Genomic DNA, 15,146 nt, shown 5'->3' on the forward strand with positions numbered 1-15,146 from the left:
TTCTTTATCTTTTAACTCCACGCCTCTTGCCAAGACCCTCGCATTTACTTCTCTTACAACCCCATCTATAAATATATTAAACAACCACGGTGACATCACACATCCTTGTCTAAGGCCTACTTTTACTGGGAAAAAATTTCCCTCTTTCCTACATACTCTAACTTGAGCCTCACTATCCTCGTAAAAACTCTTCACTGCTTTCAGTAACCTACCTCCTACACCATACACTTGCAACATCTGCCACATTGCCCCCCTATCCACCCTGTCATACGCCTTTTCCAAATCCATAAATGCCACAAAGACCTCTTTAGCCTTATCTAAATACTGTTCACTTATATGTTTCACTGTAAACACCTGGTCCACACACCCCCTACCTTTCCTAAAGCCTCCTTGTTCATCTGCTATCCTATTCTCCGTCTTACTCTTAATTCTTTCAATTATAACTCTACCATACACTTTACCAGGTACACTCAACAGACTTATCCCCCTATAATTTTTGCACTCTCTTTTATCCCCTTTGCCTTTATACAAAGGAACTATGCATGCTCTCTGCCAATCCCTAGGTACCTTACCCTCTTCCATACATTTATTAAATAATTGCACCAACCACTCCAAAACTATATCCCCACCTGCTTTTAACATTTCTATCTTTATCCCATCAATCCCGGCTGCCTTACCCCCTTTCATTTTACCTACTGCCTCACGAACTTCCCCCACACTCACAACTGGCTCTTCCTCACTCCTACAAGATGTTATTCCTCCTTGCCCTATACACGAAATCACAGCTTCCCTATCTTCATCAACATTTAACAATTCCTCAAAATATTCCTTCCATCTTCCCAATACCTCTAACTCTCCATTTAATAACTCTCCTCTCCTATTTTTAACTGACAAATCCATTTGTTCTCTAGGCTTTCTTAACTTGTTAATCTCACTCCAAAACTTTTTCTTATTTTCAACAAAATTTGTTGATAACATCTCACCCACTCTCTCATTTGCTCTCTTTTTACATTGCTTCACCACTCTCTTAACTTCTCTCTTTTTCTCCATATACTCTTCCCTCCTTGCATCACTTCTACTTTGTAAAAACTTCTCATATGCTAACTTTTTCTCCCTTACTACTCTCTTTACATCATCATTCCACCAATCGCTCCTCTTCCCTCCTGCACCCACTTTCCTGTAACCACAAACTTCTGCTGAACACTCTAACACTACATTTTTAAACCTACCCCATACCTCTTCGACCCCATTGCCTATGCTCTCATTAGCCCATCTATCCTCCAATAGCTGTTTATATCTTACCCTAACTGCCTCCTCTTTTAGTTTATAAACCTTCACCTCTCTCTTCCCTGATGCTTCTATTCTCCTTGTATCCCATCTACCTTTTACTCTCAGTGTAGCTACAACTAGAAAGTGATCTGATATATCTGTGGCCCCTCTATAAACATGTACATCCTGAAGTCTACTCAACAGTCTTTTATCTACCAATACATAATCCAACAAACTACTGTCATTTCGCCCTACATCATATCGTGTATACTTATTTATCCTCTTTTTCTTAAAATATGTATTACCTATAACTAAACCCCTTTCTATACAAAGTTCAATCAAAGGGCTCCCATTATCATTTACACCTGGCACCCCAAACTTACCTACCACACCCTCTCTAAAAGTTTCTCCTACTTTAGCATTCAAGTCCCCTACCACAATTACTCTCTCACTTGGTTCAAAGGCTCCTATACATTCACTTAACATCTCCCAAAATCTCTCTCTCTCCTCTGCATTCCTCTCTTCTCCAGGTGCATACACGCTTATTATGACCCACTTCTCGCATCCAACCTTTACTTTAATCCACATAATTCTTGAATTTACACATTCATATTCTCTTTTCTCCTTCCATAACTGATCATTTAACATTACTGCTACCCCTTCCTTTGCTCTAACTCTCTCAGATACTCCAGATTTAATCCCATTTATTTCCCCCCACTGAAACTCTCCTACCCCCTTCAGCTTTGTTTCGCTTAGGGCCAGGACATCCAACTTCTTTTCATTCATAACATCAGCAATCATCTGTTTCTTGTCATCCGCACTACATCCACGCACATTTAAGCAACCCAGTTTTATAAAGTTTTTCTTCTTCTCTTTTTTAGTAATTGTATACAGGAGAAGGGGTTACTAGCCCATTGCTCCCGGCATTTTAGTCGCCTCATACGACACGCATGGCTTACGGAGGAAAGATTCTTTTCCACTTCCCCATGGACAATAGAAGAAATAAAAAAGAACAAGAGCTATTTAGAAAAAGGAGAAAAACCTAGATGTATGTATATATATATATGCATGTGCGTGTCTGTGAAGTGTGACCAAAGTGTAAGTAGGAGTAGCAAGATATCCCTGTTATCTTAGCGTGTTTATGAGACAGAAAAAGAAACCAGCAATCCTACCATCATGCAAAACAGTTACAGGTTTTTGTTTCACAGTCATCTGGCAGGACGGTAGTACTTCCCTGGGTGGTTGCTGTCTACCAACCTACTACCTAATAAAAAAATAAAAACACATGTGAAAAATACACAAACTCCTGTTAATAGTCACAAATGATGAAACTTACATATAGCCCATCCCTTCTAGGGAGGTACCTTGATGCTGGTGAAGGACTTTTGATCAAAGGAATTGGGGCTATCTTCTCCATTCTCAATATAAGCCTGATTACCTTCCGTTCCCCAGGCATTACATAACCTCTCATGTAAATGGTTTAAAAAACCGACAAGTTGAAGTATTAGACATTTTTGCAACATTTGGGAATCTTTGTCGTGGAAATGTTTTGCCAACAAGCAGCTTTCTCAGTCCAGTACAGAGATAAATAGTGGAAGAAGAGGAGTTTGAGGTATCAGTCCCACATCCATGAGTCAATGTATTCAATCCATCATTCTTGAGAAAAGTACAGTATATGCACAGAGAAGTGGCTTATATACTGTAGACAGGTGAGTTAAAGTTACAGACAGATGAAAAAGCTTTTCAAATATGTAGACAACTAATAGATAAAAAAGGGAATGGATAAGAGGTGATTTGAATGTCTGCTTCTGTCATTAAAAAGACATTTTTGAGTTGAAAAGCAATAATTATAAATTCCTTGGAGCTACTCTTCCCTTCCTTGGATCAGTCTTGATTACATTCCATTCCCCCAGGCACCTCTCTTATTTTTACTTCCAGAAGTTAAAGTGTGTCTTACACAAATCAAAAACCATCATCTTCTGCAATCCTCAACAACACACCACTTGCCCCATGTGCATCACCACCACCATTTTCAGTAGCACCACCACCACTTATTGCCAACCACTTCAACAATTATCACCATTCAACCCAATGGTGGTTACACTGCCACCATTGCTTCCACTACCACCACTTCCATCACCAACACTACCACTTCCACCATCAACACTACCACTTCCACCACCACTCCCACCACCAACACCACCACTCCTACCACCAACATCACCACTCCCACCACCACCATCACCACCACTCCCACCACCAACACCACCACTCCCACCACCAACACTACCACTTCCACTACCAACACCACCACTTCCACCACCAACACTACCACTTCCATCACCAACACCACCATTTCCACCACCAACACCACCACTCCCACCACCAACACTACCACTTCCATCACCAACACTTCCACTACCAACACCACCCGTTCCACCACCACTCCCACCACCACCACCACCACTCCCACTACCACCACCACTCCCACCACCAACACCACCACTCCCACCACCAAAACCACCACTCCCACCACCAACACTACCACTTCCACCACCAACACTCCCACCACCAACACTACCACATCCACCACCAATGCTTCCATCACCAACACGACCATTTCCACCACCAATAACAACACTTCCACCACCACTTCCAGTCACCAACAACTTGTGTAATGGCCCACAACACACCAAAATATCGTCTAAAGTTTCATCTCAAAATTTTGGGTTAGTTATGAACATCAATAACACTACCATAATAGAAAGACTAACAAACTGCAAAACAACAACCATGAACCAAATCTGCCATAACAATCACCACCACTACAATCTTCAAACAAAAAAAAATGCAGTCCAGTGATTGTGATGTCATAAAAAAGAGAGATAAGATATATAAATCCCATCCCTACCCACATGCATAATATCATATTCCCCACAAACTTCATACAACCCATTTGCTCATAAGGAAGGGACAAGGGTCAGGAAAGCACAGGTGGAAACTATAGACTCAGATGAGTCACAGGGATGCTAGGAAGTAATTCTTTAGTATTTGGATAGCAAAGAAATGGAATAAGCTAAATGAAGAGGTGCTGGAGGCAAACCCCATACACAGTTTCAAGAACAGGTAGGATAATGCTCCTAGGTCTAGAATCCAATAAATGCTGATCAAGATAGATTAATAGGCTGGAGGAAGGGTAATGTATGACACCCAGCAAATACAGCAGATTTACCTGTATTTTTGTATTACACTGTAATTCATAGTTAAACATTCTTGTTTATATCATACACAAGTGGTTTGAAATGCACTTCAGAGAATTAAATATGTGCAAGTGTGAGTTTGCAAAACAAATGTAGAAGTCTTCAGGAGGAAACTTAATCATTACTTCCACCAAGTACCAGATCAACCAGGTTATGATGGATATGTGGGCCAGTGGGCTGCCAACAGGAACTGCCTGGCTGACCAGGCAAGCACCCAAAAAAGCTTGGCCCCAGGCTGGGCTGGAGGAGTAAGAAAATACTAAACCAGTCACAAGTATATCATAGGTATATTACAGGCATAGTAAATCACAAAAAAAAATTGTAATTACACTTACAACTGTTCTGTCGATGCATGGGGGAAAAGAAACTGATATAACATCAAATGGTTGTAGAAGAACAGAGGGCCGCCAGTGGAATATAAGAATGGAACGCTCAAAGAGCCCTGGCAGATGAATGTTGCGCTCTATAAATTTGTGATCCAGGTTTGGTCCAATCCATACGACTCTCACATATGCTTTCATAGTTTCAATTTGTCTACGAATGAATTTTGTCACATTATTATCTGAAATGAATGTAATAAAAATTAAGCCTGAATACAAAATTTATAATTATTTTAAAAAAGAAAAACATACCCATAAATTGAGAGCCTAGTGAAATACAAGCTTTTATTTTTTAAGAAAATAAAACTTTTCCTTCAGATCCTTGAAAAGTGTTAACTAGAATTCATTAATCACCATTCAAACAGTTGTCTGAAATTAATGAAGTTAAATGACCTTATACAAATAACCTGCATAAAGGAGACTGAAATTTATGACGTTTCAGTGCAGCTTGGATCATTAACTAGTCATACAGGAGCATGAAGTGAAAGGAACCAACACAGGTACTCCTCACTTAATAACCTACCTGTTTAACGACCGCTCAGACTTAAAATCACCTCTCCGACTGGTGTACTGTATGGTTGACACAAACCCACTACCAGTACATTATGCTTGAAATATTAGTAAGGGGCAGCTCCTCGCTTAACAACCAATTTGCTTACTGACCTAAGGAATGGAACTCCGTCATTAAGTGAGGAGTATCTGTATATATATGCGAGACGGGTGGGGCCAGGAGTAATGGAATGAGAGGAGCAGGTAGTATAATTGTTGTTGTTGTAGTGGTAGTAGTAGTAAAGTAGTGCAACAGCAGCAGAAGGAGCAATAAGAAGGTAGTATGTTTAGTTAAACAAAAGTCAGCAAAAGGTTAGCAAATCAATAGTAATAATAGCAGTAGTAGTAATAGTAGAAATAGTCTAAGAACAAGAGAAAAGGGCAGGAAAACTAATATCCTAAAAGGGTAGGACAAAAACCCAGGGGAAAAAGCCTCATAGGACATAAGCCAGCAGGCGACTACCTTCACTATTACTACTACTACTTACTATTATTGCTCTGCTAACACTCCACTCTCTGACTCTTGTTTCACTAACTCTACTACCTTTTTATTGCTCCCTCTGCCACTGTTGCACTACTACTGTTTCTTCTACTACTACCAATAACTACCACTACTACTAACTACTACTACTCCTGGCCCTGCCCCCTTCTTGTATATATATTGGCTCCTTTCCCTTCATGATTCTGTGTGAATACTTAATAGTACAAGCCAGACCGAAACGTCGTCTTAAGTTTCAGTCTCTTACGTGAGGGTTATCTGTGTATTGTTCCAGCCATGATACTGTGCCTATTTATTCTTTAAATGATCTTATTTTAATGATATGCACCAATTCATAATCATGTATCCCTTCCAGGGGATGCTTAGATACCCTTCTTCAATGTATTAAGTACACTTACTCATAACGTTATTCTCTACTGTATTTTAATGTAACTGTCAAATTTATTGTCATATCTATTAACAAATATTATCACAATATATTAACATGTAGTATCCCTGCCTGATGCCTTTATTTATGATAACTTTTTGAGATTCTGGTTGATAACATACACTGAATAAAATTAATCACAAAAAAGATAGCTGACAATATGAGATGGTTGAAAGTGTAAAACTACAGGTCATTTACTAGGGAATTTGATCAAGTGTAAGAGGGATTCTAAGTGCACATTAATTATCTACTCTCCATTCTTTCTGTATGGCCAAACCATCTCAACAGTCTATCTTCACCTCTTTGAATTACATCTTTCCTTAATTTCTCCATTCCTTATTCTCATAATTTTCACACCACACATTGACCTCAGGTGTGAAATTTCCACTGCCTCAAACCTCCTCACCACAAAATTTTTAAAACATTGCTTTATGCCCATATAAAGACAACTGGAACCACTATATTCTGACAGCCTCCACTTTTAGCACGTATGGATCAGAGTACAATAGGGTAATGTTTGTGCTTACCTGCAAATGATGCAAAGAGGACAGCACATATTTGATCAGGCGTACACCTTGGCGGTGTGTACATTCCTTTTTCACACCCAAGATTATCTGGGCAGTAAAATTCTCCTGTTTCTGGATCCTTCATCTTATTAGATAACTCTTGCAACTCTGGTGGAAAATAAATACTGTATATATTACTACTGATCAATCTAGGACAACAGACATTATTTACAGAGGGTAAATCACAAAATAAAGCATTAGAGAAGACAGTATACAATAACACTGGTTGCCATAATAAAATTAAGTTGGTTAAGAACAGCAGGGTAAAGTACGACAGGCAGGATTGGACAAGTAAATGTGAGTTTGGAAGATTTACCTATTCTCTTGTGTGTTTATCACACAGAAAGTACTGTAGCAGCAATGCTACCTGAGTGTAATACATTTAACAGGATTCCATTTAGCAGTACGGTACTGTATACATGTTTCCTTACCCAACAAACTATCACCAAATGGCTCTTGGCAGTATTTAAAAAAATTATTTATAAACAACACCATAGGTTGTGAGTGACCATGAAGTGAGGCTGCTGCCACCCAGCTGGACTACCAAGTTTCACAATACAAAAAATATACAAGAAGTAATTTCTAGCACAAACACAAATAAAAGACTATAAAATATCTTACGTAATGAATGTAATAAAAGTCATGTATATTCTTTCACCTCTGGAAACTTCTTGAGGGATAGCCATAACAGTAATTATTTTATCTACAAACAGTCCTCAACTTGCAATGCCTAAAATTGCACTCTGGTTCATAATTACTCTGTACTGCATAGGCAGTACATACAGAGTAATTAAGAACCAATTAAAGTTTTACAACCACCAAGCTAAAAACAGAACATGAAGTATAAAAGACCAGTAACCAACATTTATACTATTTTTTCTATACAACGGTGTTTATAAGTGAGTGACTTATAAACAGTACAAGCATTAGCATTGTAATTCTGTAAGCTAATTTTATTTTCATATGTGACTCCTTCTATGTCTCTAGAACTTTTCCTACACACCTACTGATACTTCTAAGAATAGGAATGATAGTACCCACAAGACTACAGGCAAAGTCAGGCACTGAGCCTCAACCATAAGAACCACAAATATTTAAGTACGATCTTGTATACTGTATTACCAGTTGTCACACATAAGTAATGGTGGAATGTAAGAGGGAAACATAGTTAGCCTTGTTCCTACTGTGTAACTATCATGCAAAACAAGGTATCAGCAAACTGCTGAAGTGTTCATGTTTCATTTGATAAAAAAATGTTCATTAACAAGTGGTATAAATACTTATGATGGGTATTCAACACTCAAAAATAAGCAGATGACTAGTACCGAGTCAAAGAAGAATTTACATATACAGTATCACCGTCTCCTAAGCATGATAAATGTATGCAAAATATTTATGCAATCATTAATGAAGAAGTCTTTCTTTCTTTCAACACACCGGCCGTATCCCACCAAGGCAGGGTGGCCCAAAAAGAAAAATGAAAGTTTCTCTTTTAAATTTAGTAATTTATACGGGAGAAGGGGTTACTTGCCCCTTGCTCCCTAATGAAGAAGTATTTTTAATTTTAAAACAATAGCAATAGAATTAATCTTAATATAAACTCCAGTAAACACCATATAATTAAACCATTCACTGTCTCGTACACAGATCTATGTTACTGATGCCAGGGTCGCTTACACAGGTCTACGTTTTGAGCTTAGCTTCCTCAGATAAGCTGTGAGCAGTAAATTCTGACCTAGATGTAAGAGAATGGGTCTGTGGAGTGTGTACGGTATACAAAAAAATCCTGCCTCAAGTGGTACATGATAGAAAAAGTAAATCTCTGACCTTGTGTATGGTTTAAAACAGCAACTCTGAGGAGTTTTCTAGGATGGTCTCTATGATTTTATTCCTGTTTCTTATAATCATGTGATAGAATGCAAGACATACTACCAAAACAGAGATGATTTTAGTTAGTTGTAGAACCTAAACTTAAAACTGGAATTAAAGTAATAAAAATACGGTAATTGATTTTTGACGATTTTTCCTGAGGATGGGTAAGGCCCCCTACCCCTCAGTCTGTTTTGTGGGTTTTTACTCAGTCTGCTTACTGGAACACCCCAAAACAATGACCAATCATTCCTGGTTATATATGATTTTTTGTGATGAAATTCAAAATGGGGGTAAATGTAATACAGTAGGGGTCTGGGGACATGATAAATGAACAGAGAAAATGTTGCGTTAGTACCTGGAATGCCTACAGTGTTTATTGTGGACAGCGTTTAAATTAGAATTTTTCTTTTAATTATGTGTAAAACTGGCTAAATTTCCAACTTCTGTGCACTTTTTAGGGTAGTTCTGATAACTGAATGAACAGTTGTGCTCAATCAATAGGACAGAAGGCATACTAGGAAAATAGCTAAAAATTTGGTCAAACTTAAAATAGGACTTAAATTGGGAGAAATCACCAATGTATAAATTGCGCCTTGACCACTAACTTTTAAATTCCTGACACTCACAGCACTTTTAATTTCAGGAGTCCTGTCAGTATTAGTTAAAGAATTTCTTTTTTAAATTTATAAGAGAATATTCTAAAAAAAAAAACATATTACATAAAGGATTGTTTACTCTTAAATACAGTCCAGATAAACTTTTTGTTAAATATTTAATAAAACAATTGAAGTTATTGGCTTCTGCATTTATGGCTTATCAAACCAAGTTTCTAAAAAATACCAAACTACTTTTCACTAACCTTCAAACGTCCTGGAAAACATCCGAAGAGCTTTTGAATTTGGACTAGTGTAAGACCTCCAGTGGTCCAGAATGAAATCTTGAGCGAGCAAGCTTTTAGGCAAAAACCATCCAAAACATCCACCAGATCCGAGATAGCTGAAAATTTAGACAGTTGCCTCGGTGAAATAGCATTACATATATGAGTTTTATGACTACCATGGTCTACACACTCATCAGTGAGGTATATAATTGCCTATTAAATACCACCCATTAAATATCTGTAAACATAAAACTATAACTAACTTATTCTCATTCACTATTTTAACTCACTAACATTAAAATAGTGTACTTCCAAGCACTTTCATGATTTCCCACATTATCAAGAAACTGCTCCTTGATAATAAAAGAAATCACAAAAGCACTTGTGAATTCACTATTTTGCATATTGTGATATCACCTGTTTACTGTGATCTTACTGCACATATATACGTAAATACACTAGTTACTTTTTCATTACTACTGTGCATAATTCTCAGATGTCATGTGATGTGCTCTGATCCACATGATCAATTTTATTATGATAATCAAGTCTACACAAAGAAAGAAAAATTACATCCAAAGAAATCTCAAAGAATTCCTTTATACAAAAAGGACAAAGCACTGTAATTACGTAAGTATTTATATTTTAATTCACTGAAAGATAATTTTCTTTAATACCATAAATTCCTGCTAAATACAGATGTATTAATGGATATTTAAATTCACTAAATACACTCTTCTAAAAAAAATACTGTATATGTACTTATTGGTATCTACTGAAATTTTGGGGTAGCTTTTTCTTATGGAAACTTTACTTATAACTACTAATATATCTGTTAATAGTTCTGAGGATCATCACTACTGTGGTCTGGTCTCAGACCAGGCAACCTAATTTATAAAGGAAATATTATATGAATAGGAAATATTAAGGAATAAAATGTAAAAACAAGTAAAATGTGATGAATGTTCTGTTATTCAAACTGTTGAAGGTTGCAAAGGTCATCACTCCCACCCCTGACATCCTGGTAGATTATCTGATCAGTCGGGCAACAAATATTAGCACAACACAGTTGAGTAAGCACCATAGCTTGGCTGATCAGGAACAATGCTCAAAAAAAATTGTAAGATTTACTAAACCCTTTGACTGTCTCTTTAAGTAGAACTACGTTATTGATACCAGAATCACTCATATAGATCCACATTTTAAGTACAGCTCACTCAAATATGCTGTGACCGGTAAATTTAGGCCTAGACATGAGAGAATGGGTTTGCGCAGTAAGTGTATGGTATAAAAAAATCCTGCCTCGTGCAGTGCAAGATGAATAAAGAAAACCACTTGACCTTGTGTTTGGTTTAAAATGCCAGCTTTGAGGTGTTTTCTAGAATGCTTTTCATGGTCTTACTAGCTATTTCTTGGTATCAGCTGATAGAATAGAGGCCTTAATGTCGAAATTGGGATGATTCTGGTTGATTTCAGGACCAAAAGTAGCTTGAAATCAGGCTCAAAGTAGCAGAAATATTTGATTTTTGACAATTTTCCTGAGGACAAGTAAGGTTGTCCATTTTATGTTTTTTAACAGGTCTGCTTAAATTATTGGAACGCCCTCAATCATGACTAACCATTCTTGGTTATATTTTATTATCCGAGAAACAGAATAAGTCTTCCTCTTCTGTGTGATGACTTAAAAATGGAGGTCAAATGTAATATGGAAGAGGTCTGGGGACATGATTGATGAAGAGAGGATATGTTGCTTTAGTGGCTGGAATGCCTACAGTGCTTATCTTGGAATGTATTTAAATAGAAATATTTTGAAATTTGTGTTAAAATTGGCTACATTACCAACTACTATGCACTTCTTTACTGGGTGGTTTCTTGTGCTCAATCGCTAGAATGAAAGGCATACTAGTGAAATAGCTAGGAATTTAGCTGAACTTAGCAATGAAATTAGCTTAAATAATACTCAAACTGGGCAAAATTGCTGATGCATAAATTGCACCCAGACTGCCAACTTTGCAAATGCATAATTCCCTAAGCTTTTCATCAAATTTCTCAAAAAAATTCTCCACTAATTATTTTTTTTAAATTCTCGACACTGTCAGCACTTTAAGTTTCAGGGCCTCCAACAGTGTAGGGAGTTGAAGACTAAGACAGCTATTTAACTAACCTGGTAGTTTCAAAGTCAGTGGTGAGAGATTCAGCATTGTATCCTGGAGGTATCCATACTTCTAGGCTCACCATTGCTTTAGGGATCCTCACCTCAGTAGTGCTTTTACTGAAAGATACAAGTTCATTAGTTCTAAACATGGTTAACAATAGACTCTACAGTGTAATCAAAGTTACGGCAAAAATAAGTTACTTTTAGAAATGCTATGTTGTAAAATTTTATCAACGATATGCAAATTACAATTAATGTACGTACTACGTTTTACCTAGTTTCACTTACAATTATAATTAGTGACTCAAGCATTTTTTTTTTTCTATATTAGAAAATGTAGCTGTGATTAGGTGTTGTGATTAAACATTCAGCTCACACAAAAATGCTAATGATATATGTACAATGATACAAATACTGTAAATGGCATTTATACTGCATTACACTTTGTAAAAAATCGCACCCATGCTTGAAGGTTCACATAATATTAGCATAGCGAGGCCACTTCAACAGCAAAACTTGACCAAACCATGAAACGAGTGGAGTTTGAACTCATGGCGAGTGAGTCATAGAACTCCAGGCCAGTGTGTAAGCCACTGAGCCAGCTGGTTACAGTAAGATTCATCCAGCTAGGTATATTTATACAGCGCTGGAAGGTTAGCATGGTCCCCAAGCCCAAGCTAACCTCCCTATGGTACATAAATATACCTAGTTGGACGAATCTTATTGTAGCCAGCTGGCTCAGTGGCTTACACACTGGCCTGGAGTTTTACGACTCACACCATGGGTTCAAACCCCACCCGTTCCGTGGCTTGTTTGCAATCGTGTTATTACGATTCCCTGAGCCAGCAAAACTTACTTAGCAAGCAACATCATTGTTTCATTGATGAACATGATCTCGAAGATGAAAGGCGAGGTGCCCCAGTCCCCGTCCTCCACAACCTGCTGCTCGCTGCACAAAGGTACCATGTGTCTCCTGTGAGCTCTCTCTCATCTCATACCTAATGTCTGCTCATAACTTATTAACCTCCCACTAGGTATATTCAACACTTGCATCTTGCACATTCAACAAAGGATATTTTCGTCCTTCTTCAAAAATGCACATATTTTGTTGATCTTAATTGTTTCATGCCTTATCCTGGGTCTTTTTCAGTTTTTTCCAAGATGCATGAATTAATATTTGTTAACAATCTTGGTAAAAACCTTGGTAATTGATACCAACCAATTGGTTTAAAAAGACATGAACAAACGCTACAACATATTTGTTACAAAATGTTTCAGTCCTGGGACCTTGATCACTTCAAATGATCAAGGTGACCGAAACGTTTTCTAATATGTCCTAGTGTCTGCTCACGTGTTTTTTAAACCAACTAACAGTCTTAGAGAGCTTCACAACATTTCCTGGACAATTTTTTCCTTTCCCAAGATGCAGTAAGTTTTTAATAATTTTATTGAGCATCATAATTTTCTGGGTAGCCATGCCCATACCTTCTCCTCGCCTGAGTAAACATGCCCATCTTCACAAATTCAAACAATATAACTCCATTTTTACTAAAATACCATTATGTATGTGTGAGTATTTCAAGAACAATGTTAAATTCATATCTAGGTAGAATAACTACCTATGAAAATTTCCGGTTCGGTTACAATCAAGCATAATACATCATGCATATATTACAAGTCTTGGGGAACATACAACTTTAGTGTCCCTTAAAAAAAAAGTCTCTTCTGTGGGGAAAGGAAATACTCTTGTAGCCGTTTATTTTTCAGTATTTGTTTCTAAATAAATGTATAGCCGTTTATTTTTCAGTATTTGTTTCTAAATAAATGTAAAGTTTTAATTTGCAATCTGTTTATCCTACACTAATGCAAATGGTTAAAATAAGCCTCCATATTAATCAGTACTGAACGCCTGGGAGATTTATGCATGCGATTATGAATATTTAAGAACATCAAACCTATCATGCTTAACATAAGCCTTTTTATCACACCATTCACACCATGCACTTCATCATGCACAAACTGAAGAAATTTATTATAATAGTGATTTTACTCTTTACTATACATTTATAATTGTTTTATTACAATGTTTATAGTTGCACTCTAGACATTAGTGTACGTGTGTAATGAAAAGGTAAAATATTGTAAATAATGGGTTAGTTAAGAAAATGAATAAACTGTAGATTAAGAACATAAGAACATAAGAAAGGAGGAACACTGCAGCAGGCCTGTTGGCCCATACTAGGCAGGTCCTTTACAATTCATCCCACTAACAAACATTTGACCAACCCAATTTTCAATGCTACCCAAGAAATAAGCTCTGATGTGCAAGTCCCACTCAAATCCAACCCCTCCCACTCATGTACTTATCCAACCTAAATTTGAAACTACCCAAAGTCCTAGCCTCAATAACCCAACTAGGTAGACTGTTCCACTCATCAACTACCCTATTTCCAAACCAATACTTTCCTATGTCCTTTCTAAATCTAAACTTATCTAATTTAAATCCATTACTGCGGGTTCTCTCTTGGAGAGATATCCTCAAGACCTTGTTAATATCCCCTTTATTAATACCTATCTTCCACTTATACACTTCGATCAGGTCTCCCCTCATTCTTCGTCTAACAAGTGAATGTAACTTAAGAGTCTTCAATCTTTCTTCATAAGGAAGATTTCTAATGCTATGTATTAATTTAGTCATCCTACGCTGAATGTTTTCTAACGAATTTATGTCCATTCTGTAATATGGAGACCAGAATTGAGCTGCATAATCTAGGTGAGGCCTTACTAATGATGTATAAAGCTGCAGTATGACCTCTGGACTTCTGTTGCTTACACTTCTTGATATAAATCCCAGTAATCTATTTGCCTTATTACGTACGCTTAGGCATTGCTGTCTTGGTTTAAGGTTGCTGCTTACCATAACCCCCAAGTCCTTTTCGCAATCTGTATGGCTAAGTTCTACATTATTTAACTTATAAGTGCTAGGGTTATAGACACTCCCGAGCTTCAGAACCTTGCATTTATCCACATTGAACTGCATCTGCCACTTTTCTGACCAAGAGTAGAGTTTGTCTAAATCCTCCTGAAGTTCCCTAACATCTACGTTTGAATCAATTATCCTACCTATCTTCGTGTCATCGGCGAATTTGCTCATATCACTAGCAATTCCTTCATCAAGATCATTGATATATATTATAAACAACAACGGGCCCAAGACTGATCCCTGTGGAACGCCACTTGTTACTGATCCCCACTCGGATTTAACCCCATTTATGGACACTCTCTGCTT

The 15,146-nt window shown here is 37.2% G+C and overlaps 1 protein-coding gene across 1 annotated transcript in view; it reads right to left on the reverse strand.

Annotated features, from left to right (window-relative positions):
• LOC128701543 (uncharacterized) overlaps positions 1–13,595 on the reverse strand; it is a 31,778-nt gene extending 18,183 nt beyond the window's left edge. The window contains exons 1-5 of the mRNA XM_070101524.1: positions 12,714–13,595; positions 11,867–11,974; positions 9,682–9,818; positions 6,912–7,058; positions 4,859–5,091 (exon numbers count right to left, since the gene is read on the reverse strand). Of these exons, the coding sequence (XP_069957625.1) occupies positions 4,859–5,091; positions 6,912–7,058; positions 9,682–9,818; positions 11,867–11,974; positions 12,714–12,823 (735 nt within the window). The 5' untranslated portion in view covers positions 12,824–13,595. The remainder of the gene's footprint in view (positions 1–4,858; positions 5,092–6,911; positions 7,059–9,681; positions 9,819–11,866; positions 11,975–12,713) is intronic.
• Positions 13,596–15,146: the final 1,551 nt, after the last annotated feature.

This window comes from Cherax quadricarinatus, chromosome 78 (genome assembly GCF_038502225.1).
Source record: "Cherax quadricarinatus isolate ZL_2023a chromosome 78, ASM3850222v1, whole genome shotgun sequence".
Taxonomy (NCBI): Eukaryota; Metazoa; Arthropoda; class Malacostraca; order Decapoda; family Parastacidae; genus Cherax; species Cherax quadricarinatus.